General features: G+C 44.4%; 3 protein-coding genes and 1 long non-coding RNA gene across 5 annotated transcripts; 3 read left to right on the forward strand and 1 right to left on the reverse strand.

The window, feature by feature from the left end:
- The first annotated feature begins 1,592 nt into the window (after window positions 1–1,592).
- Window positions 1,593–5,198, forward strand: LOC4331376 (thymidine kinase-like). 2 transcript variants are annotated; one of them, NM_001402022.1, is made up of 4 exons: window positions 1,593–2,154; window positions 3,006–3,150; window positions 4,236–4,357; window positions 4,725–5,198. In NM_001402022.1, the coding sequence occupies exons 1-4, from the start codon at window positions 1,850–1,852 to the stop codon at window positions 4,981–4,983; spliced, it is 831 nt and encodes a 276-aa protein (NP_001388951.1). In that variant the 5' UTR covers window positions 1,593–1,849; the 3' UTR covers window positions 4,984–5,198. The 2 variants fall into 2 exon arrangements, with proteins under 2 accessions (NP_001388951.1, NP_001388950.1); NM_001402021.1 differs by having other exon boundaries at window positions 3,003–3,150; window positions 4,725–5,175.
- Window positions 5,199–5,710: 512 nt separating this feature from the next.
- Window positions 5,711–8,564, forward strand: LOC4331377 (uncharacterized). The gene is made up of 3 exons (XM_015773948.3): window positions 5,711–7,063; window positions 7,154–7,226; window positions 8,194–8,564. Exons 1-3 carry the CDS (start codon window positions 5,811–5,813, stop codon window positions 8,197–8,199), a joined length of 1,332 nt encoding a protein of 443 aa, XP_015629434.1. The 5' UTR covers window positions 5,711–5,810; the 3' UTR covers window positions 8,200–8,564.
- Window positions 8,565–10,231: 1,667 nt separating this feature from the next.
- LOC136355707 (uncharacterized) lies at window positions 10,232–22,301 on the forward strand. The gene is made up of 8 exons (XR_010739981.1): window positions 10,232–10,467; window positions 11,267–11,366; window positions 12,096–12,253; window positions 13,226–13,358; window positions 14,474–14,568; window positions 14,881–15,110; window positions 16,425–16,531; window positions 22,122–22,301. It is a non-coding gene; the product is annotated as an uncharacterized lncRNA (long non-coding RNA).
- On the reverse strand, window positions 17,433–21,674 carry LOC4331378 (trihelix transcription factor GTL1). Its single transcript, XM_015772592.3, has 3 exons — window positions 20,859–21,674; window positions 18,634–20,158; window positions 17,433–18,499 (listed from the first exon to the last, which is right to left on the reverse strand). Exons 1-3 carry the CDS (start codon window positions 21,158–21,160, stop codon window positions 18,134–18,136), a joined length of 2,193 nt encoding a protein of 730 aa, XP_015628078.1. The 5' UTR covers window positions 21,161–21,674; the 3' UTR covers window positions 17,433–18,133.
- Window positions 22,302–27,712: the final 5,411 nt, after the last annotated feature.

The raw sequence follows: 27,712 nt of genomic DNA on the forward strand, positions 1-27,712 counted from the left end.
ATAAAGGTTTGGATCCTTCTGACAACGGGAATCAGCAAAAGGATTCATCTCTGTACTGGAGTATATAACTATACCTGCATTGCAGAAGTAAGCTTGCTTTCTTAGCTCAATAATGACATTCTTGCATGCATGATCCTGAAGAACTAGCTAGCTGGAGTATCAGGCAATATTACTATAATCCCAAGTTTTGCACAGAATTAACCCATGCAGTCTGAACATTGGAAAGGCCGTGTTTACAGCTGCTAAATATATATATATATGTTCTGGATCACATGTTTTCAGATGTTTGCCACTGTCTAGTATGCTGTGCAGAATAATTCCACTCTGATGCTGGTTGGTCGCTGCCTTCCATCGACTGTATCCTGTTTGCACATACTAGCCAGCGATCGAGCAGACAGTGCGTTTCAGACGACATAAACTTTTGGCATTCTGAATTGTTCCGATTCCGTCTTGTATTAATCAGCTTCACTAGCCGTCACAAGACAGCATCTTGCAAATCTCTGTTAGGTACACACAACCGCCATTAACAAGTCTGCTAGACTCTGAAGAAAAGCTGCTAGTGCGTGTATAAACAAAGTCTGAACTGAACTGAACTTAAGCTTAAACTTAACTGAACTAGTGGGTATCATCTTTGAGAATGTGGGGATCATGCCAAATATTTTTCAGACGAGAGTGCTTCTGCTGCTGCTGGCCGTTGCTACGTCTAATTAATATTAAGGAAAGGGATAAAGCTAAGCCATCGATGAGGGCCATGACCTGATTGATCGGTGTGGTTCGGGCCATACGTCGCCATCCAACGTGTACAAATTAAACTCCACTAATCAGCATCAGGGGAAGGCCAAGCCCGTGCTATTCAGACACTGGCCCATCCCGGTACAAGCGTGAGATAGAAAGGGAGACGAGGACGTCTTAACGAAATGAGATGACCAAGTTTTAATTGCAGCCGTTTCGTCCACTCTAATACACAAATCAATAAACTTTTTTTTTCAAGAAAATGATACTATCCAAAGTGAAGGGAATATCACGATTTCTAGTTTGCAATCGCGTCACGTATCCACTCTGAATTCATGTCGGTTTCCAATCACGAGAGCGAGCGGCTGCTTGACCATTGATTAGCATGCAGATTAATTAATTAATTAAAGAAACAAAAGGAGAGGGGTGATCAGGTTTAGTTGTTAGTCCACTACTTTATTATAACGAAAGCACGATCTGACAAAAATGTTAGGAGGCCTGGCAATTGCAAGTGGATAGCGCTAGGAAAAATGGAGCATCCAGTGGGATTTGGAAATGTGACCCGATCCATTGCACATTTGCACTCAACTGTTTCGCCCTCTCCTTCTTCTTTTCGAAGAGTATCGTACGATCCATTTGAATTTTGAAATGCAGAAATTTAATAGGGCTCACAGAATTTTCCCAGGAAACAAAAAAAAAAAGTTCATTTTTCCGGGCTGAGCTGTCTTGGGCTGTAGGAAGCTGACCTTTGATGGGCCGGCCAATGGGAAAGGCTACACATCTCACGACGGAAAACACGGAGGCCCATCAGAAGCCCAATCGAGAGGCCCAACTCGCAACCTGGAAGAAATCGCCGCCCCGTCCAGTCCAGTCTCCTCTCCTCTCTTCTCCTCTCCCGCCGCCGCCGCCGCCGCACCCGCCGATCTCCATCCTGCGAGCAGCGGCGGCGCTCCACCTTTCCCTCCCCAAATTTCAAAACTCGATTCGAAATCTGCCACGCTTTATTCCCGCCATCTCATTCTCACCTACCCAATTGTCTCCTCCTCCTCAAATTTAGGTTGAAAAAGATATTCCCGGCGCCTCCCCACAATCAGCTAGCTCTACAAATACCTCCCGCATGAGCTCCATTTGCGCCATGAGATCCCTCCTCGCCGCCTCCACCTTCCTCCGCTCCGGCGCTTCCCCTCTGCTGCGGCCCCTTTCCCGTCCTCTCCCTTCCCGCCTGAATCTTTCCCGATTCGGTCCGGTGAGGCCGGTCTCTGCGGCGGCGGCGGCGGCGGACAAGTCTCGAGGCGGAGGCGGCTCCGCGATGGAGGCCCAGCCGTCGTATCCCGGTGAGATTCACGTCATCGTGGGCCCCATGTTCGCCGGGAAGACCACTGCCCTTCTCCGACGCGTGCAGGTCGAGGCCGGCACTGGCAGGTATTCCTTCTTCGCTGTTTCCTCACAAATGGTAGGGCTACTTACTGGCTAGTGACATCCCTCACCCAAAATCTTACATCTAACAACTCTATTACATGTTCTTATGTTAAAGGTGCTCGTTATCTAGTGATGTCCTGATCCATGGTATCAATGTAAAGAGTACAGAAAATACTTTAACATATAGGGTCTGTTCAGATTGATGCCAAAATTTTGGTAAATTGACAACACTGTCAAGTTTTGGTAGAATAGACTCAATATAATGTTGCTAAAATTCCATAGACATTACCAATATTTGGTAACAAACTAAATGCAGCCACATGATTGCCAATTTTACTAAACTAAATAATGGTATGATTTAAAATGACATCAATCTGAACAGGCTCATAAACAAGAGTCTCTGTGAATGTTTTGATGCCTTGTTGCAGATGGATGTGCTTTGAATTTTGATTAGGGTGTCTGCTTTGTGGTACAAAGTTTTATGTTAAATGGAGCTCTAACACGGCATGCGTGAAGAATTGAGGGTCTGTTTGGTTGTTGCCTAACATTGCCATAACTCAATTTGCCATAGATGTGGCATGGCAAACAAAGTGTGGCCAACAATTTGTTGGTCACAAGTGTGGCAATGTTTAGCTAGAAAATGAGTATATGACATGTAGGCCCATGAAACAAGAAAGTGTGGCTTGCCACAACTGAAACAAGCAACCAAACGCTAAGCTAACAATCTGTGGCATGCCTAACATGTGGTGTGGCAATGTGTGGCACCAAACCAAACAGCCCCTTGAATGCCTAAGGAACTTTGTTTCTTGAGTGGGTTATGCACATTTTGACATTTTTCATCCCTTGAAAAGCAGGAACGTGGCACTCATCAAGTCTGACAAGGACAATAGGTATGGATTGGATTCTGTCGTAACTCATGATGGCACAAAGATGCCATGCTGGGCTCTACCTGAGCTTTCAAGTTTCCAAGATAAATTAGGAACAGAGGCTTACGATAAGGTAATCAATATTTTATATTTTTTTCTTTCACCAAACCGTTAGTATAAAGAATTAGAAAGCATATGCTGATAAGAATTATGAATGCTATAGAGACTTGAGTGTTTAATGTTGCACATGGTAAGTCAGGTACTGTAGCAGTATATTGAAATATCATGTAATGAGATTTGACTCATGCTTGATATCCCTGGCCTTCAGAAGAAATGTTTGCACAATCTGTCCATCTGAATCAAAGCAAGGACACCATCACAAGTTGACTATACTTGGATATATCTTAGATTTAGCTTGCCCTCTAAGTAGAAAATAGATGATTATCTGTTTCATTTTCCATGTGTGCCTAACATTATACGAGAACATTTTGAGAACTTGGCAAAAGGTTTTGTCATGTGGGTTGCATGTACAGCTGCTGGCACTTGGCAGTTGCCATGCCCCACATGCCCAGCACACAAGCTATTTTGGCTGCATTTTAGGAGCAAGCTGTCTCCCTTAATTAGATGATTTTGCTAGATACTCTTGTTCAATCCCTATTTGGTAGCCCTTTTTCACCATGGTATTGTTGATGGCAGGCTTAATATCATTTTAGAAGCTAGAAAGATAAAAATCCTGATAATCTTCACCTCTTTTCTCAGCCTTCATCTAGGTCTGTCTTTTATGCAAATTGCCATCTTTTTAAATGATTCAGTGGACACATATATGCTAGTATTTGGTATGAGGATCAAACTATTATACGATGAGTCAGTCATTACAATGCCTCATTCCTCAATTTTCTACCACGCATGTGCTATTCGGGGAAATAAATGAGGAGTGGTAGCACAATCCGTTCTAATGCTCAAACCAAATGAGGAGTTAGGGTAGGATTGTCCTTGACTATCTTGTTTCTCAAACCAATCATCTTGCTAGTTTGTTGGAAGTAGGGATTGCAATGGGGCCCTGACCCCTGATACCTGGTGGGGAATTCTCCCATTAGGGGCCAGTGATAGGTATTTTATTTACAGTACAGTTGGATGTCATCTTACATGGTGTAACAAGGTAGTGTTAGAGCCAACATAAAGATGAAAATATGGTAGTCACTGAAATAACTCTTGCAGGTTGATGTCATAGGTATTGATGAAGCACAGTTTTTTGACGATCTTCATGATTTCTGCTGCAAAGCTGCTGACCGTGATGGAAAAATTGTTGTAGTCGCAGGGCTAGATGGTGACTACAAAAGGTACTTACTGGATGATTTATTTCAAATCTAAACCGAGGGTGAGTTTAGATCTCTACCATACCAAAATATGGTAGACAATAACTGTATCAAAAATTCCACATTACCAAAATTTTGGTAATATACACACCTGTTCATGTCACCGTATTGCAATTTTGGCACAAAATAACACATCCTTTCCATTTACAACCTATCAAAATTACCCAAGCACTAGCAAAGTTTGGTACAGCATCAAACAATAAGCTAGGACTAGGCATGTTCTTTATCTGAATATTAGCACTAAACTCGTGGTAAATAGGATATTTGGATGCAAAACCCAACATTTTCCAGTGAATATTGTGCTAGCATTTGATGATTGTGATACTGGCAGGAACAAATTTGGGTCAGTTCTGGACATTATACCCTTGGCTGACTCGGTCACCAAGCTCACCGCACGCTGTGAGTTGTGCGGTCGCCGTGCATTCTTCACGCTGAGGAAGACACGGGAAACTAAGACCGAGCTCATTGGAGGAGCTGATGTGTACATGCCTGTATGTAGGCAACACTACCTGGATGGTCAGATTGTCATTGAGGCCACAAGGATTGTGCTGGATCTTGAAAAATCCAAGGTTATCCATGCTTTCAAGTGAGTGAATAGCTCATTGTATCCTTTTTACTTGCAAGGCTTACCATGTGTAACACTATCATCATCAACCATGCAATCCATCTAGTTATCGTAGAAGATGATGGAAAGACCACAATATTCAGAGACTCTCCATTAAACGATTGTAAATATGTATCAGTCCAGATTCTGTTGGGAATGAATTTTATCTTGGTTTGTGGATGGAGGAATTACATCGACATCAAATGTTGTTAATAAGGTCATCGGAGGAAGTACATAATTACACCATCACAAATATTGTAGCACTAGTATACTCCCTCTGTCCTCCTTGTCCAGATTCAGATTCATGGTCCTATGAGTCATACTAGTATGCATCTAAAATTTTTTCTTATTTTGGGACAGTGGGAGTAGTAACAAAGCTTGCTCGGGCGGCAAGAAACTTGCCTTTCGATGGGCGGGCCCAATCATACAGAACGGTCCATTTGAATTTTGAAATGCAGTTGCAAGAAACTTTCCTTTCGATGGGCTGGCCCAATCATACAAAATGGTCCATTTGAATTTTGAAATGCGGAAATTTCATGGTGCTCACGGAATTTTCTCAGAGAAATTACAGTATATATTACCAGAAAAGAAAACCTGCGTTTTAGGCCGGCTTGGTTGGCATCGCTGCAATGACAGACTTTCAATGGGCCGGCCCAATTATCAAAAGAAGGATTTCCAAACGTCGTATCAGACTTTCAATGGGCCGGCTCAATTATCAAAGGAAGGATTCCAAATTGACACTAAACCAAACCAAACCAATCCAACTCCTCCTCACCTTCCCCTCCGGATCGATCTACCATCCGGTACACCGCCATGTCTTCGTCGAGGTCTCAGAATCGGCCAGTGCGCAGCAGCAAGCGCCGGCGGCGGACGCCCGCTGACGCCTCTGCCGCCACCCGCGATGATCCATCACCGTGGGAGTCTCTGCACGAGGATCTACTGGAGCTGATCGCGTGGCGGGTGCTGGCCGGCGACGGCGACCTGCTGGACTACGTCCGCTTCCGCGCCGTCTGCCCCCACTGGCGGTCCAGCACGTCCTGCCCGCGCGGCCGCGGCATCGTAGACCGGCGATTCCACCCGCGGCGGTGGATGCTGCTCCCCGAGGGCCACGGCCTCTACCCGGGCCACGGCAAGCTGCGCGGTTTCGTCCGCTTCTTCAACCTCTCCACCGGCGCCTTCGTCCGCGTCCACCTCCCGCTCTTCAGGGACCACTGCGTCCTCGACTCCGTCGACGGCATCCTCCTCCTCCAGCGCGACCACGACACCGCCATCCGCCTCCTCCACCCCTTCACCGGCGACATCCTGGACTTGCCGCCATTGGAGACCCTCCTCAGGTACGTGAGCTCCAAGCTGGTGGGAGACAAGTGGAACTATCTCAGACGCATCGGTGCTGCATCCATCAACGTGAGCGCCGATCAAGTCGTGTCGCTCATGATGTGGTCACCCGGTATGGTCCAGGTAGCATTTGCGACCTCCGGGGAACAGCAATGGAGGGCTTCTAGCTGGTACTTCAACCAAATTTTCAGTCCATTGGCATTCCAAGGCAAGCTATACATGGTGCGGCATGAACTAACTTATGGTGAACCAGAGATTCTACAGCTCGATCCACCTGAGCTGGAAGGGATGGAACCCTGGCTGCCACCACCAACGTTGATTGCCAAATGTCCAGCAAACACAGTAAACACATCCGACAGCCGGTTCTACCATCTGGTAGAATGCGACTCGGAGGTTCTGGTGATCGCCTTAAGCGCTGGCATTCATAGGAAAATCTCAGTTTACAGACTAGCTGACTTTATGCTGGGAAGAAGGACTCTCCGGGTGACATGCATCGGTGGCAATGCTCTCTTCATTGGCCAGAGGAATCTGTGTGTCAGCTCCAAGGCGTTCCCTACCGTTGTGGGTGACACCATTGTCTTTCACCATTACCAGCAAGGTTATCTTGCTCAATACCACCTCCGCAGCGGCACATTGGAGCCAGCATCAGATGGAACGATTGCAGAATATGCTATACCAAGCCCTACTTGCATCATTTACCATATCTACACATGTTGCTTTCGTGAACAATGGTCGGTGACCTGTTCTTTTGTTGTTTTTCATCATTGTTCTCCCTGATAATAACTGTTGCTTAAGCTCATTGTTTTCCCCTCTGCCTGTAGGAACAAGGGACATATAAGGTTTCAGGGGTTATTAACGATTAACTGGCGGGTGAAGCGAAAATGGAGATCTGGGGTAAGTCTTCCCTCCTGTGCAATGTTTCTGTTTCAGTGTATGCATTTTTTGGCCTCTCGACTTATTCACCCAAGGCTCATCACAGCTGATTGATCAATTTCTTGGGATGTTTTTCTAGTATTAAAGTGAAGTGAAACTGTTCGCAATCCCAAATTAACAGGGTGGCTATTAGTGGTGATTGGCTATTTTCTCAGGAAATACTTAAAAAAGTTTTGTGTTTATTAGTTACAAGTATTGGTTTAATGCCACAAGATGTATTATTAGGTTACATTATTTACATGTAGTGTTTTTTGGGCTAGAAAAGAAACATATCCCATGAGGAAAATAAAATTTACCTGGTTTAGCTTTGCATTTGCGCTTATCCGAACATATGGACTATTGCACCCATCTGTGGATGCAGGATTGAAATGATCTCACAGCTGGTAGTAGTAGTACAGAGCTACAAAAGGACTTGAGCATAGAGAGCATCTAACGCTCTATCTTCTCCAAGCATCGAAACCACAATTAGAGCCAGTTAAAATTTAGTTACGGTCGTCATTTGTGATTGCAAAGTTAATTTGTCTATATTTTGGTCCGATAGCACTGAACTAGCAAAGAGAAAGGAAAGGTATTTTTGCTAGGATCTACTACATGGATTGTTGGAGGTTATTGAATTGTTGTGGGGGAGGGGAGGTCAAACACACACTGCTGACATTTTGCATCCAGAAGTTGTAATAAGAGGATAGTGTTAGTATGTTCATTGGAGATGCTAGTTTGTCCACCAAAGCAAGCCAAAATAGTTATGCTGATTTCACTCATTTTCCTTTCGTTTTCTGCACATTTAGGATTTCACAGATTCTGTCTCTCATTGTGCATGTTTTTAAACCGCTTGTGGATGTGTTTTCTACTATTATATATATTTGATCAGATTGGTTCAGTTGTTACGATCACTGACCTGACGCCTGCTTTTCTACTTGTATCATGCTAGGCGTAAACGGGTCATGTACCATGGTGGAGTACGTAGGTGGTGCCTGGTTTTCCTTCCTCTACAGCTCTATCCATCTTGTTATCCTTGCTCTGTCGCTATGACAGAGATGCTTTCCTGCACTTTTAAATTATTACTCCTATGTACTCCAGGAGTATGTTTGTTAGGCAACCTTTTCATGTTCGAACAACATTGTTCTTTTGAAACCTAGCCAGCACAGCTGGTGCTGTATTAAGGACACATATGTACAATGTGTCGTCAGTTTAGAACAGGAAAGAGAAGCACTCTACAGCCTGGATGCTATTTAAGGGGATATGTATGCTTGCTAAAGATTTTGCACCACGCAAATTAAGTCCAGAGTTTCATCCCCTCAATGATTTTACGAACCTGCTCTTGAAATGCCATCTCTTTATTCTGGAACACCTGGCGAATTTCGCTCATTCTATATCTTCAGAGTGCCAGCAATCTATATGAATACTGACTTGTACGGTCATACCTTTACTTCTGTGTTTTAAAATGGAGTAATTGCTTCTCTCTTTTTTTCACGAGATATCGATGCGTAATTTACTTAATTTTATTGGTAAATGTGGCTTTTTGTTAGTTAAGATGGTAGTAGTACATTGAGTAATAGGGTGTTTTGTTAGGTGGATGAGATTGGATGGGAGATGACTGCTAGGGCTTTTATAGTGTTTGGTTCCTGGATGAGGGATAGATGGGAAGCTAAAAAATTGGAGGCTTTATCTAAAAAAAAAAAATGGAGGCTTCTAGTGGGATTTGAAATGTGTCCCGATGCATGGCACTGCTTCCTCCTCGCCTGTTCCCCTTTCGAGCGTACAATACAATCCGTTTGAATTTTCAAATGCAGAAATTTCAAAATTCAAATTAGAAAAAAAAAAACCCCTGCTGGGGGCTTGATTGGGCCGCAACTGACAGGCCTTTCAATGGGCCGACCCAATATCTACGCGTTTCACGTCGAAAATCTCAGAGGCCCAGGACTAGTTATGGGCCTGAGCTGCATCGTCCGTCTCTTCCCTCGAGAGGCCCAACGTCAACCTGAAGGGGGCTTTTAACTATTTGCCACTCTTACGGATGTTGCTTAATGATTTGCCACTAGGCCCACATGTCATAGACACATGAGGGCCCACATGTCATTGACAGGGTGTGGCAAATCGTTAATTGCCATGTCACAAGAGTGGCTTCTTCCGAACGCCTCGTCGCCTCTGCTCGCCGGCGACATCGCCGCCTCGCGGTGAGAAAATTGCATATCTACCATCCCATAAGAATGGCTTCGCTAGAATACCATTATGAAAACGGGCTTCGCTGGAATACCTTCCTCAACCAGAGTGTCTTCGCCAAAATGCCATCCCGGACAGAAATGCCCCTGGCTCTTCTTCTTCCTCCATCTCGCGCGTGAAGAGCTCGCCGGCGGCCATGGCTAGCTCCCTCCCTGCCATGGCTAGCTCGCCACGGGCTCCGGCGGAGGGCTGCGCGGTGGCGGCAGGCGCGGTCGACGGCGGCGGCCACGGGCTCCGGCGGAGGGCGGCGTGGTGGCGGCTAGCGCGGTCGACGGCGGCAGATGCGGGCTCCGGCGTAGGGCGGCGCGGTGGCGGCTGGCACGGTCGACGACGGCGGCCGTGGGCTCCGGCGGAGGGTGGTGCGGTGGCGACTGGCGCGGTCGACGGCGGCTGGCTACGTGGTGGCAACGAGGAGGCGGCGATGGCCAGGAGCTGCGCCACCGGCTCACGCGCGTCGGCGGGATCCACGCGTCGTCGCCGGAGTCCTTCCGCGACGACCTCAGCTGCACAGGCGCAGGTGGGGATGGCAGGGGAGGGCAGCGCCCCAATCGCCGTCGGCAAGGCAGCATCGGCGCGGCGGTGGAGATGGCCATGGCCGCCGGCGAGCTCTTCACGCGCGGGATGGAGGAAGAAGAAGAGCCAGGGGCATTTCCGTCCAGGATGGCATTTTGGCGAAGACACTCTGGTTGAGGATGGTATTCCAGCGAAGCCCGTTTTCATAATGGTATTCTAGCGAAGCCATTCTTATGGGATGGTAGATATGCAATTTTCTCCCTCGCGGTGCCCATGGAGATGGAGGCCGCCGCGAGGTCTAGGGTTTCAGCCGGGGCTAGGTATCGCGGCTGCTCGTGAGGCGGCTCCGTGCATTCATCCCCCTCGCGATCCCCTCTAACTCCATCCGGTACGAAGTGCGTCGCGGTTGGAGGGGGCAGAGGAGGGGTCTCCCCACTAGGTCGCAACGGCTGCCTGCGGGGAAGTAACGGTAATCCACTGATCCATGATGCTTTTGCGCGCTGAATTTGTATTCTCACCATGATTAGCTTGTATGAGCAAGGTTTTTGATGCGGATTTCCCCGTCGCTTGATGGTTTTTTTTTTGGGGTACAATTGCTGCTACTGTCTGAACCTGAACCAGATATGTGTAAAGTGCTAATGATTGCTACATCGGCATGTCCAGTTAAGCATCGGTGAAGTACATGCACTATGTAGGATATGGTTTAGACTACGGAGCAATGCTGCTTGACATTTGCGCCACCATCAGTGGTCGAATTCCAAGTGAGGCTGAAGCACGTCACTAGCCTGTTTATGCTGTGTTTGCTTGTGCCACTATGTTCTCACTGTATCCTCCCCATGATGCTCACATTATTTTATAGATTGAGTACCACTCCTCCACAACAGTTTCAAGCTATTAGTGTATAAATATCAGTATGCGTTAGTGACATCATTGGTTCAGTAGCCATCGCATACCATTGAGTCTCTGAAGTTGAGTTCTCTTCTGATGGCCTGATTTAAGTTTTAGAGGTATAAAATTTGTACAACGCTTTAATCTTCCTTACTTCATAGTGTCATAGTCTCATACAAAGGTGATACAGTTTGGAGATGTGCTAAATGATGCACCAAGTTTTATAAAACATCTAGCAAATGCAAGTTTTTTTTAAAAAAAAAAATCTAACACGTGATTAGCAGTTTGTACTCTGGACCAATTTTGTTAGTACATCTCTGCTGTCATGAACTAGATTCATACTTCGTTTGGTGATTTGATTTTCTGAGAATTCATTGCAGGTGTAAAACCTAAGATGGGATGTGCTAAATGATTAATAAGTTGTATGCATTGCAAATCTGGAGATTTCAAGATGGCTTGGTGATAATATTTCTATTTCGGGTACGATGCTAACTGATGAGGTCCCGTACAATTTTTTCCTTTTTGGCTAATATAGTTTTCATTTTCTCCATTGAAGCTATGAGAATTGTTGGCCTATCTATTGAAATAACCTCAAAAAAGTATAATCCACTCACATCTTTGGAAAAGTGTCTGAACTTTTGTTCATATGTTTTTATTGTTCAACAGTAAGGTTACCATATTTTAAGGCTGCAGGATTCTTTTCCTAGTTACAGCTGTGGCGTGTGATCCGCTCTTAAAACCTATTTTCGTAGTTATCTATCTAAAGTACTGACCCACTTGCTCAAATACTTATGTCACATCTTAACGGGTGACATGATGACAACTTCTCAGAGATTGCCCTGAAAACGAAGGTTAGTGCAGTTGGGCATCAATGTGAAGTGATAAATCATGGCACTTTGATGAGAATGGGAACTTCCACCCATATGGAATATCTTGCATCTCCGTCAGCTTTCAATTACCAATTTTTTTGAGTATGGGTTTGTGATATAGGTTAACTTTTGCAGATGGAACTATGTTTGCATAAATCTTCTCAAAGATAATTCTCATCCTGTAGTTAGCTCCTGTTCCCATACAGACTAACCAGTTAGTGCACACAATAATTCACTATATGTGTGGTGGATGCACTTTCAAACAATTTGTTGTATTATATTTACTGTATTGGTGTACTACGCAGGCCTTATAGAATAGTGTTCTATTGTGGACATGCAGGGTACAATTGAGGGGGGAGAACAATAATGATGATTAATCTGTAGAGGCAGGATGGCCCATGCTATGTTAACAAAGGCAGAAGAGGGAATGGGTTAGTTATGAGGCCATGTGTAAAGGGAGAGCACAACCGCACCAGTGGGGAACAACAGTTGGATGAGGTAACATGGGATGCGAACAATGTCTCTCCATATTACCTGGTGTATATTCTGTATAACTTTTGGTCTTGGCTGGACTTCTCTGGCAGAGGAATAACCACCAAGGTCTTAATTTTCCCGTTTCTAGTTTACATCTCTTTACCATTGCACCAGGTCAGCATTTTAAGATAACATTGTGGCTTTAAACATTCAGTAGTCCTTTTCATTTTTCATTCCCTTATTCAATAAAACTATTTTGTAGCAAAGAGAACAAGTATCAAGTGGGTATTCAAACAATATTGGATGGAATTCAAATGAGCAACCAGCAGCCAAGCCCTTAATAGTTTTGAATCACTGTTAACTATAACTCCTGCAAAAGAATAAGATGACCTAGCCTTTTAGGTAATGATATGGATGGGCCACTTTCTGTGGTTTTGTGATACATATGGCATGACAATGCTAGTGTGTGTGCTGTAAGGGATGGGTCACAATACGATGAAGATAAAATGGATCAACATTTTTGCACTTTGACCTTCAGAAATGGAAGTGTTTGTGGCTATCCACATGATTAGGCAATTGTTGTGGCATGGACAACTCCTGTCACCTTGGAAGGACTTAATTGTTGTAGACAACCACGGAACAGCTCATTGTTAAGCTTAAACGATCAAGGTTTGTGCGTCTTAGGTATCTTCATAGAAGATCAGGAATGCTCAGGGTTGGATTTCCTATTTTCTTATTGCATTATATTACTCTTTCGTAAAGTAGCAGTATTTAATATTCTGCAGTATACTTGCAGTTTTTGTTGTTTCTTTTTGAAACCAGTAATTTCTGCACTTAAGGTTATGTAGCCAATAAAAATATATTTAAGCTGGTGAGGTTATGTGGCTCTCTTTTCCTTGTGGAAATTACTTTTGAAGAAAATTGTTCAGGCAGAACCTTATTACAGTTATATTATTGATAAATAACTTAGCAAAATGCATCAATGATTTCTTGCAGGTGTATAGTGGGCCACTTGCATAAAGATTTGGATGCTCTCTATACAGGTCAATGGTTGATATCCATGGCCATGCCTGTCAATGCCCAATAAAACATGGGAGTATCCAGATGTGGTATCAAATGAAATACCGAGGTGCGCATAATTTTCCTCGGAAGCTTTACTTTTATCTTTTCACTGAGGCCTCATTCGAAAGAGTAGAACCAGCCCATCCATATAGAGCACTAAGATCCACACGGATTGGATTGGAACCCCACCCTTTTGGGCCACTGAGTGGTAAAAGATGCCCTTGAAAATATGCTTTTACCACTTAAATTGCGTGGTGCATGTAAATGGCGCATTCACAAGTGTGTACATTGTGAGACAGTAACATGAATATTTTCAAGTATATTTATTAGATACAACAATACATTTTTCGATATATATTTTCACTATAGCAGCAGTTTAATTATATTCAAGAAAACTACATATGCTGGCCAGGCTGCCATGAGCCCAGGACTAGTTGTAGTCATACTTGTTGATGAAGCATCCCTGTCAACAATTGGTCCTAACTTCACTTGTTATTTTGTTAAGCTTTTAGTGTTGAAACTTGAAAAGGTAACAGAGTGGCGCTGGCACCTAACACTTTGTAAAGGTGGAAAAAAAAGAAAGAAAGGAAATTTACTGGTGTCAATAGTTGTCATTAAAGTTCTCTTATAGGCAAGCTTTTATGGTTGTAGTATTCTACTACCTCCGTCCCAAAATAAGTGCAGTTTTGCACTATTCACGTTCAACGTTTGACCGTCCGTCTTATTTGAAAAATTTGTGAAAAAATTAAAAACATTTAGTCACACATAAAGTACTATTCATGTTTTATCATCTAATAGCAATAAAAATACTAATCATAAAAAATTTTCAAATAAGACGGACGGTCAAACGTTGAACGTGAATAGTGTAAAACTGCACTTATTTTGGGACGGAGGGAGTACATACTTAAAGATTACCCTAGCATCATCAAGTCTAGAGTTAGAGATGATAGAATTCTTTTAATCTCAGAAGCGTGTACATATATATGTGAAAATCTCATGGATACAAGATTCTTTTTTTTTTCTGAAGTGGTCCATCAAAAACTTGCTAGATTTTTATTGTGAGAATGTGAATTTACTTCCTCACTGATACAAGACAAGAAAAGAAAGATATGCTTAGATCGTCCCTTATAATTCAGCTCTCCTTCCAGCATGATGGGACCATACTGATGATTCACTTGTTAGGCTGTATTGTGTCAATGAGCACCCAAATGGACCACAAATGTTTGGAAGTGAATGGTCGCCATGGCTTATCTACAGTATGGGCACATTGCAATCAGGTACAGTCCCTTTTCACTCCATTAGATGTATAACCGCCTGATCTTAATGTACCACATGTGTTGCAATTGTATAGCATCTTCATATGTATTGTGCCCCTCTTTGCTACTGTATAGCACTATACTTTGTTTTTCTATATATTAGCGCCATGTTTTTTCCCCTCTCTTTTAACTTCTCTACAGGCAACATGTATATTGCTCAGCATAGCTTCTTGACTGAATCGCTGTAGTAAAGAAGCAATCACCTTAATTCTTAATTTGATCTTTCATGGGCAAGTACAGTACAATCCAGTAACAATCTGAATCCTGAAACAGATCAAAAGAAACCAGCTCATGCATGCATAATGGTGTCGTTGTCAGGCGGCATATTAATCCACTAGTCAGGTTCGTACAATTTTACACGCTGCCGAATCAACGCGAGGGCTTCCCCCTCGTTCCTCTTATCATTTGCGCTGTGACCCCATCATTTTGGCATCACCTTTTCTCGCGCCTGTGGTGGATGGAGGGATGGATGGCTTTTCCCCTTTACCAGTTTGTCGCCTTAGGTATGCAAGATGCTCCTCTCTAACCATTTATGTATCTTGTCTTTTAGATAATATTTATCCCTTTGTTTGATGATTTTCACGCCGATATATACATCTTTTCTCTCCGAGTTGTTAATTTTGTGTGCTGTCTGCTTGCTGACATATATATACATGTAACGTACTCCAGAATTTAACTGTAGATGCGCGCATATTTCTTTTACCCTCCTGGCTAATACAGTATATATATACGTGTGCAAAATTTGATGGGAAATAGAACTGCTCCCGCTACTGTTTGTGACAATTAATTGAGGGAATAGTCTAGCCCGATGGGGTAGTTTTATGTGCCAACTTAGGCTAATTAATGCTATTAATGGAAGTCGTTTTCACTTAACTGAATGCCATTTAACGAAACAGTTTTACACAAGGTGATCAGACAAACCAAAATTTTAAGGAAGCTAATTTAATTTAGCTGCAGAGTTGCTACTAGGTAGCTACTGCCACAGTCACAACATCAGCAGTCACACGCACGTGTGGATGAGATGAGAGCTGTGTGAGCGTATAAGCGTGAGGGTGCCCGAGCGAGTGGGCACTTAAACTCGCACGCACGCAGCGTCTGCCCCGTTTAATTCATCTTCCCCACCTAATTAAGCCATCAGCAATGGCAACAGTGCCAAGCTAACAAAATGGCAACCCGACATAAGGCATTCAAGACAAATTGGCCCCATGTGGTCTTGTATGCAACCCCAGTGCCAATGCTTGTATTGTATAATTGTATATCAATTAATCAGTCAGTTTGAGAACATAATTAATCTGCTACTTTAATTTTGCAGCTCCATAGAATATGTTCAAATGGTGTTAACTTTACATATTTCTGTAGAATTAATTCCCAGCTGTTCAGTTTTTCTATTCCAACAATTAATTAAGCTACCGGCCTATGGTGTGTGCAACTGTGCATAAGTAGTGCTTCTACAGAACAAGATGTTGGTACGAGTAGGTAGATGGAGTGGGGTAAAAAAAAAACAGTGACTAGCTCGTGCAGAGTGGAGTTTCTACACGTGCTGATGCCTGCAAAAAAAAAAAAGAAGATGTATACTCCGTACGTACTACATATACCTCGCTCGCATGAAAGTTAGTACAGCAAACTTAGATCCGTAGTAGATGTTTGCAGCAAGCTCCCTTTTTCTTCCGTATAAGAAATGAAAATTAATCTTTCTAAGTATATATATCTGTCTGTGACACGCTACTTTAGTACTGACCTCACCTCGCTATACGCTGAATGCCCTGCAACCGTTTATGCGGCTGGATCCGCCACTGATGTCCAAACTAATTTTGTAGGGTTGCTACTCCTGGCTCTAAACTCCAAGCTTCCGCCTCTCTATCCGCACCATTTCCTCCTGCGGCTACGTACATACATATATATTGCACGTCATCGCTCCAGTCAGGTGACTCGCATGCATGAAATTTCTTACTCGGTATTTTTTGGATTTTAGTTTGTAAGTTCTGGTTGGTTTGGTGTGAAATTTTCTATAGATTAGTCTTGCAAAAAGGAAAAAAAACACTGTAAAATTTAGTGTTCTAAATGACCTGTCTCGAACACCGGGATTTCATGGGTATTTCTAAATCAACTAGTAATACATGGCACGGTTCAACTCACGTACGTCGTCGGACAATTCCTGCTGGCTAGTGGCTACCAAAGGAAGCACTTAAGTGAGTGCTAAAAGTTTTGCTTAATTAGATCGTGGGCGTACGCACAATTAATAGAAGATAAGAGGTATATATATCGTGATATATATTATCGTGTTTAAACTTGAGCTAAGAAGAGTTATCAATCTAGGTAGTACACAGATTTAACATGGAAGAAATACCTCTAAATACCCTTCGAAGACTGTAAAAACTGATATTTGAAAGAATCTGGAAACTGCAACCCTATATGTGTTTAAGATTGGAGAAATTATGTACAGTATTACCGATTTAATTTGTTGCCATGAAAACATTTACATTTGCTATGTTAATTAGATCCACTAGCTACTAGATCTAAGCGGAACTTAGCATGTTCCCTGTATGCATGTTCCATGTTTAATTATTTTCATGTGGTTTCTGTACTGGATTGAGAGAGGTTGCACAACAGGTAGCTAGCACAACGTAACTCAGCATACTGGAGTAGATCTAAACTAAAACAGTTCAGAATAATAAACAAAACTTTGGATCCTAGAGAATAACCAGAACTTGACATATTTTACTGCAAGTACCGGGCATCTCGATCTGACGCCTACAATACTACATACATAGATATATGGCCATGCCGTGTATCAGGTAATAATGGATCGAGCAGCTGCTACACACTAAGGATGTAATATGCCCGCATATATATTAACCTCAATGATTTTACAATTACCAAGTGTACAATTCACCAACAGTATGACAAAGAAAACTTGCATAACACATAACAGACAGTAAAATTTCTAAAAAGAAAAAAAAAAGAACATCCGAAAGTATACCCAAAAAAAAGAAGCATGATCATGCATGCCTTTCTCTCGGTTGCCGTAGCTTGTAGTACTTGAGCACTGGACTGTTAATACAGCACTAAAGAGAAAAACAGACATGTACCTACGTACGCAAAACCCTTCACATGTACAAAGATATCTCACCTCCTTTTTATCTTCTCTCTAGCTAGATCTCTCCCTCCAGGAGGTCCCCCAATACCATTTATGTTTGTATGGACATGGTGAGTGTGTGACATGTACAAGGTGTATACGACGATAAATAATGTTATGTGCAGGAAAGGAGAAGAAATATACGGAAAAGATCAGGTTGTTGGAACTTGGAATCTAGGCAAGGAACAGTAAATTTTGGCCTTCAGGTTTTAACGAGCTTATGCTAACTAGGGATCGATATAGTGTAGTTGTAGGAGTTAAAGAATGCAAGTGGATGGCTAGCTAGCTAGGTCCATATGGTACAGGAGATAGTAGATCGAGATCGAGATCGCCACCACCTGAGCATATTTCTCTTGGTGTATATATGTCGTCGTGTCGTCGTCGTCGTCGTCACTGGACGCAGGCCAAGAATGACGTCCCACTTGTTGCCGCAGGCGGCGGAGGGCCCGCCGGTGTCGTCGGAGCGCCACCGCCGCCGCCGCCGCTCGCGTTTGGCCGGCCGACGACGACGTTCTGGTTCTGCAGCTGCGGCCGTTGGAAATGGGACGACGTCTCGTACTGCACCTGCATCTTGCCACCGCCGATGTCGTCGTCGTTTTCGTCGTCGTCAAATTCGTCGTCGTCGTCGTCGTCGTCCATGCTGTCGCTGTCCATGTCGTCGGCCATTCTGTCGTTGCCGTAGTTGTGGTTCATGGCCAACGGCTGTGGCTGCCTCTGCCCCGCCGTCTCCTTCGCGACGGGCACCTGCTTCGATCCCTAAATTTACAGATTTGATACGTGACATCGATCGATCAGAACGAATCGTACAGGCAACGATGCGTACATGCATGTGCCTGTGCACGCACAAGTACACTGCACGAGTTAAATGCAATGCGTTTTTAACTAATTACCTTGTTATCCGTCGTCGCCGCCACGCCGTTGCCGTTGCCGTTGCCGCCGGCGACCGAAACGACGGGCAGCCCGCCGGCCGTCGCCGTGCCATTGTTGCTAGCCTTCGTTTGCATGCCCCCGGAGCTGCTGCCGCCGCCGCCGTTGTTGGCACTCGCCCACCCATTCCCATTGCCGTTGCTGCCGCCGTGGTCGACGTGCGGCGGCGTCTGGGAGAGCGGCACCGGGGCAAGCACGGTGGTGGTCGCCGGAGCCGGCGAGGCTGAGGCGGCGGCGGCGGCGTTGGCCGCCTTGGTGCGGTAGAGCGCGTCGAGCTGGTGGTAGTAGGGGCATGTCTTGGAGTCCTCGGGGCGCTTCTTGTTGCTCTCCTTCACCTTCTTGAAGTACTTGTTGATGTTCTCCCACTTCTCCTTGCATCTCTTGGAGCTCCGGCTGTACCCCAGCCGCCGCATCCCCGCCGAGATGTCCTCCCAGAGAGGCCCCTTGGGCCCCGAGTCCTGGTACCTCGTCTCCAGCTCTGTGCGCAGCTGGATCAGCGCGTGCACCTCCGCCTTCGGCCACCTCGACGACGACGCGCCGCCGCCGCCGCCGGACGCCGCCGTGTCGTGCTGCTCTTGCGGCGGCGGCGCCGCCCGGACGACGGTGTTGGCCTCCTTGCTCTGCGGCTGCGGTGGTTGCAGCTGGGGCTGCGGCGTCATCGGCATTATGTGGTGCGGCTGAACCTGAATCGGTGGTGGTGTTTGCTGATGATGATGCTGCGGTGGTGGTGGTGGTGCAGCGGAAGCCACCGGCGTGGGCTGCAGCGGCGGCGGTGGCACGGCGGCGATGGACTGGCCGGTGACCCTCTGTATGAAGGAGATGACGGCGGCGTCGCGGGAGGCGGCAATGGCGCGCTCCTGGGCGAGGGCGTCCTGCTCGCGGGCGAGGCGCGCCACCTCCTGCCGCCGCCACGCCTCCTCGCGGATCATCCTCTCCTGGTCGCGCCGCTCGATCGCCTCCAGAAGCCTCTGCTGCATCGCCTCCTGCCGCTCCATCACCTGCCGCATCAGCCCCTCGAACATCCTCATCGCCTTCCCGCCGCCGCCGCCGCCGCCGATGCCTCCGCCGCCCCTCCGCTTCCGCTTCCCGCCCTCCTCCGCCGTCTCCTCCGTGTCCGACCCCGACGAGAAGCTCACGTCGTCCATCGTCATCACGCACGCCGCCACATCCATGACAGGCGGCGGCGGAGCGGCGTGCTGCTTGACAGGCGGCGGCGGCGGCGAGGCGTGGACGCGCAACGCCGAGAGACCCGCAGGGGTGGCCGGCGGCGCCACGGCCACGGGCGCCGGCGCGAGGGACACCGGCGGCGGGCGCGCGGTGGCGGCGGCGGCGCCGTGGAGGGCCTCGAGCTCGGTGAAGAAGCGGTAGGTCTTGCCGTCGCCGCGGCCGGCGCGGCCGTCCTTGGTGCGCTTGTAGTACTTGTCGACGTTCTCGAACTTCTCGCGGCACTTCTTGGCGCTCCTCTTGTACCCCATCTCCGCGAGCTTCCTGCACGCCACGCCATGGCAGCCACAAATTAAACCTCGTCATCAACTCATCATCTCCCCTTCATGTTGCCATCACAACTTGTTCGCAGCAACGACGACACATGCATGCATCTAAGCTAGTAACATTCTACTACTACCTAGCTACATCTACATGCATGTTGCTCTCACTGAAAAGAACAATCTATTTATCTAGCACTTAATTACCCTATATCATATCCATTTGCACAGAATTTTTTTACTGCATGTGGGTGGTAGAGAGCGAAAGATAATTTACCCCTTTGGAATTGTTGGACTTGGGATTGATGCTGCATGCTTAATTACATCGGATCTGAAGAAGCATGTATATATTTATATAATGCTAAAGGGTAATTACTGATACGAACAGCATCATCAGCAGTGTGGCGCTGGATACATGAAGTGACGCAAAGGGCAAAAGGGAACCGAAAAGCGGAGGAGGGAGAGCGATATGTGTGTCATTTTTAATTGGGAAATTCACTGTGCTCGTCTCGTCGTCGCCGCAATTAAGCTGCTAGTACCTTATTGCCGCGCGCCGAGCAAGCTTAATTCTCCGATATATCATGCAAATCTAACCAAAATTGAGCTCGAATTTTGACCATGCTGGCCATGCTCATGCTCATCAGATGGATTATGAGTAATTAATTCTTGGGATTAAGAAGAAGTTAATTAGGTAGCTAGCTAACCTGGAGACTTCCTCCCAGAGGGGGCCCTTGAGGGCGGCTTCCCGGAAGGCGGCGTCCATCTCCGACCGGATCTTGAGCAGCGCCAGCGTCTCCTGCCGCGGCCACCGGTTGCCCGCCGACGACCCGCCCCGGTCGCCCTCCTCGCCGCCCAGCACCCCGTCGTGCTCCAGTGAGCTCCCGTTGAGCTGCTCCTCCGCCGCCGCCGCCGCCGCCTGCTCCGGCGGCGGCGGCCGGCTGCTGATCGGCGACGGCGCCCCCTCGCCGCCGGCTGCCGAGAATGGCGGCATCCCCGGCTGCTGCATGCCAACAAATTAACAAAAAGAAAAAGACGGACTAATCTTTCGCTGTCGATCGATCGATCGATTGCTAGCTTAGACCCGGCGTGACAGTGGTGGAATTGAGGTGTTGAGGTGGGGATGATGATGAGATTGCGATGCGACGAGCAGCAGCAGCAACACTAGTGCATGCATGAGCTTGAAGGAGATGGAGAGCTCGATCGGTCTCCTCTCTCTTGCTGAGTGGCTAACTAGCTCGTAGTGTGGACTATGAGAGAGACGGAGCCATGGCATCCATATCCATCCACAACGACGACCTAATAAGCTTTACCAGCTACCAGTAGTAGTACTAACTGGAAAGAAGCCAGTGAGGAAAAGAGGAAAGAAAAAGAGAGGAGAAGCTAAGCTTAGCTAACCCTCGAGCTAGCTAAGCAGAAAGAGAGAGAAGAGAAGAGTGAGATAGTACTAGGCTGGCAGAGATATGGTGGTTGCTGCAACTGCAAGGCCAGGGAGAAGGCGAGGAGGAAGAAGAAGAGGAGGCAAAGCTAGCAAGAGAGAGCAGTATACTAGTAGTACTAGTACTGGTCACTACTGTAGCAGCAGCAGCGATAGGGCTGTACTAAATATAATACTAGGGCGGTGGAGAAGAAAGAAAGAAAGAAAGGCACTGTGCTGTGAAGAAGAAGAAGAAGGCGAGGAAAGAAATGCTTCTGCGGATCGAAGGTGAAGATGACGATGATGATGTGAGAGATGAAGGAGGTGATAGATAGATGGACAGAACAAACCAGATGCTGCATGCGCTGTCAGGATGGCTACGTACGGCCACCCTCCCCCCTCCTGCCCTGTAATAGTACTCCTTCCAGGGTTAATTTAATCAAGTCACTAAAACTACCTAATTAACTCAATGTTTTACTATACTATTAACTGTATGTCACTTTGTAGCTATACTAGTACTGGTAAGCTAGCTAAGCTCATGTGTGATTTTCAGGTTTGATGGTGCAGAGTGGCCGGGGAATCTGGACCCTACATTTTGGATCCCACGATGCTCTGATTCCTGCACAACAACAGGCCGTCCTTGCTGTACGTTGTTGCCCCTCTTTGTTTTTTCACAAATTCACTGTAAAATCACAAGGGGGAGGCATTGCAATGCAACACATCAAACACAGCACTGTAGCTAGATGATCACAATGAATTATTGATAGAGAGAGAGAGAGATCAATTAATTATAAGAAAGACAAAAGAAAACAAAAAAGAGAGAGAGAGAGAGAGAGAGAGATAGAGGAGAATTAAGCGGTAGGAGGGTGGACGAGAGTGGCCAGACAAGGCCACACTGTAACAGCCTGTGTGGTGGGCCCGGCAGGGCAGGGGTAGAGAGAGAGAGATGGTGGTGGTGGCGCGCAACGTGCATCCAGAGAGGGATGTGAGTGAGTATAAACGCGAACGCGGACCCCCTCTCGCTAACCCCACACGCCCCACGTTGCGTACCACACAGGTCACTCCCATTCTAGCTCAGCTAAGCTTGATTAGGTACTAGTGCTAGTTGCTAGTAACATGCATGCATGCATCCACATGTTTTTGATTCCTGAACTTATTCATTTTTACTGCTAATTAATCAAATGGTATAGTAGTAGAAAAGTTGTGACAAGCATGGCATAGATAATTAAGTACTAGTCCTTCATCAAGAATAAAAGAAACTCTCTCTCTCTCTCTCTCTATGTGCTTAGAAATAGATAATACTTCCTTCCAAAATAAGTGCATCCAAATTTAAACTACAGGGTTGCATTTATTTTTGGGATGAAGGGAGTATTGTACATTGCATCAGGTAAAGTGCATCTTGTTTTGCTCGGTATCAGGTTTTTAGCACACGCTTTCGCTTTATACTAGGGTTTAACAATTTAAGTTTTACTTAACACTAGGATCGATACATCATCAGATATATAGAATTTTCATGACATTTCATCATTTTTTGATAAATTTTCATCCAACATGGTCTAAATTCAAAAATATTTTATATTTTTTAATTATATTTTGCAAGTTATATGTCTAGATTCATTAGCACATATATAAATGTGGGCAATATAATACTGGATAATCTTATAATATGAAACGGAGTGAGTATATGATACAACACCTAATTAATGTAAAGTGAAACTTATTTCAATATACCCTGGTGTAAAGTGAATAAACAAGGTGTGCTTTACCCAGTACAATATGCAATTTACTCTTAAAAAATATCTAAACAAAAGAAAAATGAATGCTTTGTGTACGTATGGTTGATATATATAAAATGCAATAATGCAAACATTAGTGAACACAGCTGCGTGGGGATGATGAATTCATATATATAGCAGCTGGTCCAAAATAAGGTAGTTCAGTATTAAACAATGGAACTAACATCCTTAATTAAGCTGCATGTTGTTGTTAAAGATACCCCCTTAATTAGCTAGCCGGAATGTTGTTCATCTCCATAATAAAAAAAAGAGAGCGACAACTAGCTAATTTATACGATGGAACCATCATGTCATCTTGAGAAAAATAGTAAAGTTTACGGCAATGAAATGAAATGCACATGCACTTGTCCACATAGCCAGAGTATCTAGCAACAAAAACCATGTACTTTTTTACATGTTCTCCTGTTGATTGACTTTTCCTTTATGCTAACGCTAGCTAGCTTCACGCTTGCATGCATGAACATGCTTTTTAAAAAGAAGAAAAACAAAGGGGAAAAGCTAGGGTGAAAGAATGAATTGGTACTACACAAAGTTTTGTGCATGAACATCCAACAAGAAAAACAAGCATCTCAGCTAGCTGCTGCATATGGTACTTCTTGATCTCTAATAGGGTATGGACAACTCCTAGCTACAAGCTGAGATCCAATTAAATTAATTAACCCCTCTCTAAAACAGTATACTATTATCAAGTTGTATATTTGTTAATTAAGTCCTCAGTAGTGAACTACTAAATTATTTGAGAATGTACAGACGTCTGAAACATAAGGAATCAATACAAATCAGAAGATCCTCAAAGGCTACTGGCATCAAATTAGTTAACTGAAATTATATTTATATATATATATATATATATGTTTATTTAAGTTTTCCAGGTGAAGGCAACAGTGATCTGTTGCGTGCTAGAACTCTCAAAATTATTGTGGTACGTATGTACCGTAGTATGTCCAAACTGTCAAAAACTGTGTTGTTTACTGCATTTTTTTTCTCTCCCTTATATTTTTTACCATTTTATCAGAGCATGTAGTTATAGACTCCTGTGTAACTGTGCACTCATGTGTGTGAATGTTCCTTTTAGTACTGGACACGTACATTTCGAGCCTAGCTCGTACTCCTACGTAGGTTGGTAAAACAGTGGCATGCATGCGGTTAATGATCGGGATTGATCGATCATATCATTTCACTGCTGTTGGTGCAGGTGCTAATTAGTAATAAAATAAACCAACATCGCACATCATATTACTATAAATCTGAGCAGTATATATAGTCAGATTCACAATAATAATATACTACCTCCGTTTTTTAATAGATAACGCCGTTGACTTTTTCTCACATGTTTGACCATTCGTCTTATTCAAAAATTTTATATAAATGTATAAGATATAAATCACACTTAAAGTACTATGAGTGATAAAACAACTCATAACGAAATAAATTATAATTACGTAAATTTTTTGAATAAGACGAATGATTAAACATGTGAGAAAAAATCAACGGCGTCATATATTAAAAAATGGAGGGAGTATGTTACATTCTAATACGAGGTACGTTGATTTATATGAAATAGAAGGGTACTGAACTAATACCAGAAAGGATTAACTGCGATAAGATGTGCCGGTCGGTCAAACTGGATCAAATTAATGTTCTCTGCTCACACAAACACAAGGCCGGTACGTATATACTTCGTTTGTTTAATTACTTAACGTTATTACAGCACCGACATTGTTAGTAATACTATGAGTCATTTAAAATCTACTAAGTAAATAATAAGTCTTTTTCATGACATTTTACATAAAATATCTTAACGTATACTCTTTTCATATTAATGATTTATAAGATTTTGTGTTTGATGACTGCGTTTTCTAAAACATCGTATTTTTAATTGACAACCAACAGGAGTATACAGGCAGCGTGTTATAGCTGGATATTATACATACGGCTTTGAATGCCCACAGCTAAATGATGTAATTAAAGGTACTGATCTATCTATCCTTTTGATCCGAAAGAATAGGTGATAGAAAGAAGCTTTTTTTGCTGTCGCCCACACATCCAATATATCTCCATCTACCTATCCATGCATCGATCTTCCTGGCAGCTAGAGAAGTTAGTTCCAACTGCCTAAATTATTTCTTCACCCTCGCATAGCTAGTGGCATGAATTAAGTGCCGTTATTACTGATATATATATTTGATAGCCTGCTAGTACCTCCGTTTCATATTATAAATCGTTTTTTTAACTTTTTTAGCTAACTTTTTTAAAAATTTGATCAAGTTTGTAGAAAAATATAACAACATTTTCAATACAAAACAAATATATTATCAAATATATTGAATTTATATTTAATAAAACTAATTTGGTTTTATTGATGTTGCTAAATTTTTCTGTAAACTTATTAGTCAGAACTAAAGAAGTTTAATTCGGAAAAAGGTTAAAATAACTTATAATATAAAACGGACGAAGTAGCTAAGTACTCACTATTATTATTATTATCACCCACAGCTCTGGTCAGTTGCAACTTGTTGTAAGTAAGTATACACATTTAGGAGGAGTACTAATGTACTGACCGTTCATGCGTCGTTGTATTTGTAATTACACGGAACAGTTGGGTGGCTGAAAACTGTGCACAGTGTACATTGCTGATCGAAGACAATGTATGCAGTGTACCTTTGCTACTTATGCTAGCTAGGATGTGTACGTATGTACGTACAGACTGCAGTCTTCGCTAAATTATTAATTTTCTAGCTTCCTTGTATATATTTCTCTTTCTTTTTCTTTTTTAGAACAATCTCTCTCTCTCTCTCTCTCTCTCTCTCTGAGAGTATTCAGGAGTAGCTAGGTTGTTAATTAGATAGAGAGTACGTTACCGTTTTCATACGGCAGAAAACGTAAAGGCAGGCATGTTGTACGTACGTGCGCCTCCGGTAGGTAATGGCCAATGCCAGCTGCTTGCAATATTGTGTGGGCCTAGCTTTGGGCTGAAATTAACTGGATCGTGCGAAATTAATCCATGCGTGCGTGATAAAAAAGGGGGATTATATCATATACCCATCCATGGAGAGACAGTTTGATCAGAGCAAGTACGAGATGTGCAGAGAGAGCAGTGGCAGGTGGAGTTGGATCTCGTATGCTAACCGTGTGGTCCTCCTATCCCTCCCTGAATGCGTGTGCGTGCCAGGAATTGAAACTGATCTGATCGAGTTACTGCTTGCACTGCTGATTGCTGATTGCTTGTGCAGTCCAAATTAAATCTAACCCAGATAGGAGTGTGTGTGTGTGTGTGTATATCGGATCCAATCATGGGTTCATCGATAATGCATGAGAGGTGCCTAATCATAGTAATAACTAGCCGCTTAATCAAGCTGCTAAACAAGCTCTTATATGAAGTACTATTAGTTAAGCTTGACAGGTTGTGAGAGCACGGGCAGGAGAAGAGCAGGAGCAGGACAGGTTTCAACCATCGGCGGCGCGCCGCGCGGGCGTACATTACAAACGTGGCGTTGCATTTGCATTGCAACTGTTTGCCTTTACGCCGCGCTGCCAAGTTGGTTGCCCCCACCCTGCACTGCACCGCGCTGGGGTTTACTACCCAACGCACCCTTCTTTTTTTCGTCGTGAAAACTTTTGTTTGCAAAACTATTACTCCCTCCGTCCAATAAAAAATAAATCTAGTATTAAATGTGACACGTCCTAATAATACGAATCTAAAAATGGTTTAGATTCGTAGTAATATGATACATTACATCCTATACTATATTCAATTTTATGTGAATAACTAACTATTTGCCACTCTTACAGGTAGTTCTAAAGAATTTATCACTGAACTCACGTGTCATAGACATATGAGAGCCTATATATCATAATATATATCATAAAAAATCTTAATTGCCATATATTAAAAAGGGGCAAATAGTTAAATGTCTCTTTTTTATGAGATGGAAGAAGTACCCCTCCGTCAAAAAAAAAAGACCAATTCTAACTACGAATCTGGACACATGTAGAAATTTATTATTTTTTTGGACGGAGGAGTAGTATGTAATTAGTGATGCAAAGATTAAAAAAAAAGACCCTAGTGCTGGGCCGCATCCGGTCGGGCCGCACAGCGCCCTACACACATCTGCCTCCTCGCGCTGTGGCCCAACATCTGGAGAAAGACAAGACGCACGCTACGCGGGCCAAAAAACGTAAAGCCCAATATCCGATCCAGTTCAGCCCATCTCGGTGGTGTCTCGCGTTTCTCCCATGAGGCCGGCCTTGAAGCCTTTTCGACGGACGGCCCAGAGACACGCGCGCAACGTTCTCGCGTATTTCACGCGTGCATACGCCCCGACCGGTTTAATTCCTGCCGTTTTAT

Source organism: Oryza sativa, chromosome 3, assembly GCF_034140825.1.
Source record: "Oryza sativa Japonica Group chromosome 3, ASM3414082v1".
Classification (NCBI taxonomy): domain Eukaryota; kingdom Viridiplantae; phylum Streptophyta; class Magnoliopsida; order Poales; family Poaceae; genus Oryza; species Oryza sativa.